This window comes from Oncorhynchus clarkii, chromosome 6 (genome assembly GCF_045791955.1).
Source record: "Oncorhynchus clarkii lewisi isolate Uvic-CL-2024 chromosome 6, UVic_Ocla_1.0, whole genome shotgun sequence".
NCBI classification, from domain to species: domain Eukaryota; kingdom Metazoa; phylum Chordata; class Actinopteri; order Salmoniformes; family Salmonidae; genus Oncorhynchus; species Oncorhynchus clarkii.
Genome location: NC_092152.1, coordinates 87,340,870 through 87,348,369, shown reverse-complemented (window position 1 = coordinate 87,348,369; position 7,500 = coordinate 87,340,870). Strand labels below are relative to the sequence as shown.

The window sequence follows — 7,500 nt, the reverse complement described above, 5'->3', positions numbered from 1 at the left end:
ACAGTACCTGTCTGTGCTGCTATCCGCTCAGCGCCGCTTGGAACAGCCTGTCTGTGGTGCTGTCCGCTCAGTGCTAGAACTACAGTACCTGTCTGTGGTGCTGTCCGCTCAGTGCTAGAACTACAGTACCTGTCTGTGGTGCTATCCGCTCAGTGCTAGAACTACAGTACCTGTCTGTGGTGCTATCTGCTCAGCGCCGCTTGGAACAGCCTGTCTGTGGTGCTATCCGCTCAGTGCTAGAACTACAGTACCTGTCTGTGGTGCTGTCCGCTCAGTGCTAGAACTACAGTACCTGTCTGTGGTGCTGTCCGCTCAGTGCTAGAACTACAGTACCTGTCTGTGGTGCTGTCCGCTCAGTGCTAGAACTACAGTACCTGTCTGTGCTGCTATCCGCTCAGTGCTAGAACTACAGTACCTGTCTGTGGTGCTGTCCGCTCAGTGCTAGAACTACAGTACCTGTCTGTGCTGCTATCCGCTCAGTGCTAGAACTACAGTACCTGTCTGTGCTGCTATCCGCTCAGTGCTAGAACTACAGTACCTGTCTGTGCTGCTATCTGCTCAGTGCTAGAACTACAGTACCTGTCTGTGGTGCTGTCCGCTCAGTGCTAGAACTACAGTACCTGTCTGTGGTGCTATCTGCTCAGTGCTAGAACTACAGTACCTGTCTGTGGTGCTGTCCGCTCAGTGCTAGAACTACAGTACCTGTCTGTGGTGCTGTCCGCTCAGTGCTAAAACTAGAGTACCGGCCCAGAATACATCACTGTCGTACCAAAGCAGTTTAGGGTGGAACAAAACATCTGACTCCACAGAATAAATAGCTAATAGTAAACGTATTAAACCCATCACAAGCTACATAAATAATGATCTGGAACACAAGATAAGACTACTATTCAGATAGTTCACCTTCTCTGATTTCATCTCTGTCTCCCTCTCTCTCTCTCTCTCTCTCTCTCTCTCTCTCTCTCTCTCTCTCTCTCTCTCTCTCTCTCTCTCTCCCAAGATAAGACTACTATTCAGATAGTTCACCTTCTCTGATTTCATCTCTGTCTCTCTCTCTCTCTCTCTCCCAAGATAAGACTACTATTCAGATAGTTCACCTTCTCTGATTTCATCTCTGTCTCTCTCTCTCTCTCTCTCCCAAGATAAGACTACTATTCAGATAGTTCACCTTCTCTGATTTCATCTCTGTCTCTCTCTCTCTCTCCCAAGATAAGACTACTATTCAGATAGTTCACCTTCTCTGATTTCATCTCTGTCTCTCTCTCTCTCTCTCTCCCAAGATAAGACTACTATTCAGATAGTTCACCTTCTCTGATTTCATCTCTGTCTCTCTCTCTCTCTCTCTCCCAAGATAAGACTACTATTCAGATAGTTCACCTTCTCTGATTTCATCTCTGTCTCTCTCTCTCTCTCTCTCCCAAGATAAGACTACTATTCAGATAGTTCACCTTCTCTGATTTCATCTCTGTCTCTCTCTCTCTCTCTCTCCCAAGATAAGACTACTATTCAGATAGTTCACCTTCTCTGATTTCATCTCTGTCTCTCTCTCTCTCTCTCTCCCAAGATAAGACTACTATTCAGATAGTTCACCTTATCTGATTTCATCTCTGTCTCTCTCTCTCTCTCTCTCCCAAGATAAGACTACTATTCAGATAGTTCACCTCTGATTTCATCTCTGTCTCTCTCTCTCTCTGTCTCTCTCTCTCTCTCTCTCTCTCTCTCTCTCTCCCAAGATAACACTACCATTCAGATAGTTCACCTCTGATTTCATCTCTGTCTCTCTCTCTCTCTCTCTCCCAAGATAACACTACCATTCAGATAGTTCACCTTCTCTGATTTCATCTCTGTCTCTCTCTCTCTCTCTCTCCCAAGATAACACTACCATTCAGATAGTTCACCTTCTCTGATTTCATCTCTGTCTCTCTCTCTCTCTCTCTCCCAAGATAAAACTACCATTCAGATAGTTCACCTTCTCTGATTTCATCTCTGTCTCTCTCTCTCTCTCTCTCCCAAGATAAGACTACTATTCAGATAGTTCACCTTCTCTGATTTCATCTCTGTCTCTCTCTCTCTCTCTCTCTCTCTCTCTCTCTCTCTCTCTCTCTCTCTCTCCCAAGATAACACTACCATTCAGATAGTTCACCTTCTCTGATTTCATCTCTGTCTCTCTCTCTCTCTCTCTCTCTCTCTCTCTCTCTCTCTCTCTCTCTCCCAAGATAACACTACCATTCAGATAGTTCACCTTCTCTGATTTCATCTCTGTCTCTCTCTCTCTCTCTCTCCCAAGATAAGACTACCATTCAGATAGTTCACCTCTGATTTCATCTCTGTCTCTCTCTCTCTCTCTCTCTCTCTCTCTCTCTCTCTCTCTCTCTCCCAAGATAAGACTACCATTCAGATAGTTCACCTTCTCTGATTTCATCTCTGTCTCCCTCTCTCTCTCTCCCAAGATAACACTACCATTCAGATAGTTCACCTTCTCTGATTTCATCTCTGTCTCTCTCTCTCTCTCTCTCTCTCTCCCAAGATAACACTACCATTCAGATAGTTCACCTCTGATTTCATCTCTGTCTCTCTCTCTCTCTCTCTCCCAAGATAACACTACCATTCAGATAGTTCACCTCTGATTTCATCTCTGTCTCTCTCTCTCTCTCTCTCCCAAGATAACACTACCATTCAGATAGTTCACCTTCTCTGATTTCATCTCTGTCTCTCTCTCTCTCTCTCTCCCAAGATAAGACTACCATTCAGATAGTTCACCTTCTCTGATTTCATCTCTGTCTCTCTCTCTCTCTCTCTCCCAAGATAAGACTACTATTCAGATAGTTCACCTTCTCTGATTTCATCTCTGTCTCTCTCTCTCTCTCTCTCTCTCTCTCTCTCTCTCTCTCTCTCTCCCAAGATAACACTACCATTCAGATAGTTCACCTTCTCTGATTTCATCTCTGTCTCTCTCTCTCTCTCTCTCTCTCTCTCTCTCTCTCTCTCTCTCTCTCTCTCCCAAGATAACACTACCATTCAGATAGTTCACCTTCTCTGATTTCATCTCTGTCTCTCTCTCTCTCTCTCTCTCTCTCTCTCTCTCTCTCTCTCCCAAGATAACACTACCATTCAGATAGTTCACCTTCTCTGATTTCATCTCTGTCTCTCTCTCTCTCTCTCTCTCTCTCTCTCTCTCTCTCCCAAGATAACACTACCATTCAGATAGTTCACCTTCTCTGATTTCATCTCTGTCTCTCTCTCTCTCTCTCTCCCAAGATAAGACTACCATTCAGATAGTTCACCTCTGATTTCATCTCTGTCTCTCTCTCTCTCTCTCTCTCTCTCTCTCTCTCCCAAGATAAGACTACCATTCAGATAGTTCACCTTATCTGATTTCATCTCTGTCTCCCTCTCTCTCTCTCCCAAGATAACACTACCATTCAGATAGTTCACCTTCTCTGATTTCATCTCTGTCTCTCTCTCTCTCTCTCTCTCTCTCTCTCTCTCTCTCTCTCTCTCTCTCTCTCTCTCTCCCAAGATAACACTACTATTCAGATAGTTCACCTTCTCTGATTTCATCTCTGTCTCTCTCTCTCTCTCTCTCTCTCTCTCTCTCTCTCTCTCTCTCTCTCTCCCAAGATAACACTACCATTCAGATAGTTCACCTTCTCTGATTTCATCTCTGTCTCTCTCTCTCTCTCTCTCTCTCTCTCTCTCTCCCAAGATAACACTACTATTCAGATAGTTCACCTTCTCTGATTTCATCTCTGTCTCTCTCTCTCTCTCTCTCTCTCTCTCTCTCTCTCCCAAGATAACACTACCATTCAGATAGTTCACCTTCTCTGATTTCATCTCTGTCTCTCTCTCTCTCTCTCTCTCTCTCTCTCTCTCTCCCAAGATAACACTACTATTCAGATAGTTCACCTTCTCTGATTTCATCTCTGTCTCTCTCTCTCTCTCTCTCTCTCTCTCTCTCTCTCCCAAGATAACACTACCATTCAGATAGTTCACCTCTGATTTCATCTCTGTCTCTCTCTCTCTCTCTCTCTCTCTCTCTCTCTCTCTCTCTCTCTCTCTCTCTCTCTCTCTCTCTCCCAAGATAACACTACCATTCAGATAGTTCACCTTCTCTGATTTCATCTCTGTCTCTCTCTCTCTCTCTCTCTCTCTCTCTCTCTCTCTCTCTCTCTCCCAAGATAACACTACCATTCAGATAGTTCACCTTCTCTGATTTCATCTCTGTCTCTCTCTCTCTCTCTCTCTCTCTCTCTCTCTCTCTCTCTCTCTCCCAAGATAACACTACCATTCAGATAGTTCACCTTCTCTGATTTCATCTCTGTCTCTCTCTCTCTCTGTCTCTCTCTCTCTCTCTCTCTCTCTCTCTCTCTCTCTCTCTCTCTCTCTCTCTCTCTCTCTCTCTCTCTCTCCCAAGATAACACTACCATTCAGATAGTTCACCTTCTCTGATTTCATCTGTCTCCCTCTCTCTCTCTCGCTCTCTCTCTCTCTCTCTCTCTCTCTCTCTCTCTCTCTCTCTCTCTCTCTCCCTCCCATCCTCTCTCTCTCTCTCTCTCTCTCCCTCTCCCTGTCTCCCTCCCTCCCTCCCTCCCTCTCTCCCTCTCTCCCCCCCTCCCTCCCTCCCTCCCTCCCTCCCATCCTCTGTCACTCCCTCTCTCTCTCTCTCTCCCTCCCTGTCTCCCTCCCTCCCTGTCTCCCTCCCTCCCTGTCTCCCTCCCTCCCCCCCTCTCCCTCTCTCCCCCCCTCCCTCCCTCCCTCCCATCCTCTGTCACTCCCTCTCTCCCCCCTCCCTCCCTCCCATCCTCTGTCAGTCTGTGTTAAAGTAAATAATTCTCATTCATCTAGTCTTCCTAAGAACAGGATGTTTCCAGACCGCTGCAGTCCAGAGGGAGACAGGAGTGTCAGCCAGTGTGTGTGTTTCAGTGTGTGTGTTTCTGATTCAGTGTGTGTTTCTGATTCAGTGTGTGTGTGTTTCAGTGTGTGTGTTTCAGTGTGTGTGTTTCAGTGTGTGTGTTTCAGTGTGTGTTTCTGATTCAGTGTGTGTGTATGTTTCAGTGTGTGTGTATGTTTCAGTGTGTGTGTGTGTTTCAGTGTGTGTGTGTTTCAGTGTGTGTGTGTTTCAGTGTGTGTGTGTGTTTCAGTGTGTGTGTATGTTTCAGTGTGTGTGTATGTTTCAGTGTGTGTGTGTTTCAGTGTGTGTGTGTTTCAGTGTGTGTGTGTGTTTCAGTGTGTGTGTGTTTCAGTGTGTGTTTCAGTGTGTGTATGTTTCAGTGTGTGTGTGTGTTTCAGTGTGTGTTTCAGTGTGTGTGTGTTTCAGTGTTTCAGTGTGTGTGTGTTTCAGTGTTTCAGTGTGTGTGTGTGTTTCAGTGTGTGTGTTTCAGTGTGTGTGTGTGTGGCCTTTCCTCTCCAGCCTACTGGAGCACAAAGGACAATCTAACACTTCCTCTGGGGCAGCAGCCAAGACTGCCAACTTGGCACTCTCTCTCTACTCTGCTACGGCCGCGTACACACACACGCACACACACACAGTAAACAGAGACATACACAGGCTCACGTACACTTTAATGTACACAGGCGTGCATGCACACACTTCCTCCTTGGTGCCCAGCTGAGGAGAGTAGAGCTCTGCATCTATTGACCCCTAACCCCCGACCTTTACCGTCATCAGTCCTCCCACCAGGTCGTTAGTATGAGGGTCTTCCTCCTTGGTGCCCAGCTGAGGAGAGTAGAGCTCTGTGGTCCTCAGGATCTCCAGGACCCGGTCCAGGGCCTCTGCTACGGGCATTGGACTAGACTCCTGGGCTGCGTTGATGATGTTGATCACCTGGAGGGACAAGGGGGTTCAGTGAGGATCATTTGTATTTATCTCTGTCATCTTTCTAGATGTTAAATGTGGCCATGTACAGAATGGTAACACACTTTACATGTCTATAAAACATTTGAATTAGAGAGAGAGAAAGATATCATAGTTAGAGAGAGAGAAAGATATCATGTTTAGAGAGAGAGAGAGAAAGATATCATGGTTAGAGAGAGAGAAAGATATGGTTAGAGAGAGAGAAAGAAAGATATTGTGGATAGAGAGACAGAAAGAGGCAACACAATAAAACCTGAATGATAAAGTAGCAGAGGTTGAACTTACTGAACTATTTATAAAACATTTATTACAACTTGTTTCTACTACAGAGACTGAGGAGAGGCGGGACAATGGTAGTTCCTACTGCCAGAACTAACCTGATGCAGCTGTGTACAGTAGACAGACAGACAGACAGACAGACAGACAGACAGACAGACATCAGCAGCTCCTCCATTGCTTTATTCTAGGAGGGAACAGCTACAGGGATTGACTTGTGTCATGTGACAGAAACTTGAGGACTAGGAGTGGTCATGTGACAGAAACTTGGCGACTAGGAGTGGTCATGTGACAGAACCTTGAGGACTAGGAGTGGTCATGTGACAGAAACTTGGCGACTAGGAGTGGTCATGTGACAGAACCTTGAGGACTAGGAGTGGTCATGTGACAGAAACTTGAGGACTAGGAGTGGTCATGTGACAGAAACTTGAGGACTAGGAGTGGTCATGTGACAGAAACTTGGCGACTAGGAGTGGTCATGTGACAGAAACTTGAGGACTAGGAGTGGTCATGTGACAGAACCTTGAGGACTAGGAGTGGTCATGTGACAGAACCTTGAGGACTAGGAGTGGTCATGTGACAGAACTTAAAGTACCACAGATATCCTATATGACTATATGACTGTGTAGTAAATGACAGAGTTGTGTAAGTCATTGTATGAAACGTAGGCACCTTGGTGATTGGAGCTTCGATGGTCATGGAGTGGATTCTGGCCATGGAGGAGTGTCTTCTCTGGGAACTGCCTGGAAACATGAGGACAAACTCAGCTTTATACCCAACTGATACGTTCAGCAGCCAATAACACAGCACTGTTTTACTAGTGGCCTACTAACGGGAACCAGCCTGCATTAAATGAGGTCTACAAAGTGACTAAAAGAGGAAAGTAGGAGAGACGAGGAGAGGAAGACGAGGAGAGACGTGGAGAGGAAGATCAGGAGAGGAAGACGAGGAGAGGAAGACGTGGAGAGGAAGACGTGGAGGAAGACGAGGAGAGGAAGACGAGGAGAAGAAGACGAGGAGAGGAAGACGAGGAGAGGAAGACGAGGAGAGGCGAGGAAGACGAGGAGAGGCAAGGAGAGGAAGACAAGGAGAAGAAGACGAGGAGAGGAAGACGAGGAGAGTAAGACGAGGACAGGCAAGGAGAGGAAGACGAGGAGAAGAAGACGAGGAGAGAAAGACGAGGAGAGGAAGACTACCCCGTAGACACCACGACACTGGCTTGTTCCTCACTAGTCAACATGTCATGATCAGTATCCATCTCCAAAGATGTGTCCAATAAACAAGTAGAATAATAGTAGTGATCATGTTCATTTGTCTGTTCTCTAGAATAGTTCCACAGTCTCTCCCTCCCTCCCTCCCACGATCCCTCC

The 7,500-nt window shown here is 46.2% G+C and overlaps 1 protein-coding gene across 1 annotated transcript in view; it reads right to left on the bottom strand.

The window, feature by feature from the left end:
- The window catches only part of LOC139411760 (high affinity cAMP-specific and IBMX-insensitive 3',5'-cyclic phosphodiesterase 8A-like), a 183,310-nt gene that overhangs the window by 32,109 nt on the left and 143,701 nt on the right, over positions 1-7,500 (bottom strand). Inside the window, exons 13-14 of the mRNA XM_071158488.1 lie at positions 6,803-6,873; positions 5,660-5,824 (exon numbers count right to left, since the gene is read on the bottom strand). Of these exons, the coding sequence (XP_071014589.1) occupies positions 5,660-5,824; positions 6,803-6,873 (236 nt within the window). The remainder of the gene's footprint in view (positions 1-5,659; positions 5,825-6,802; positions 6,874-7,500) is intronic.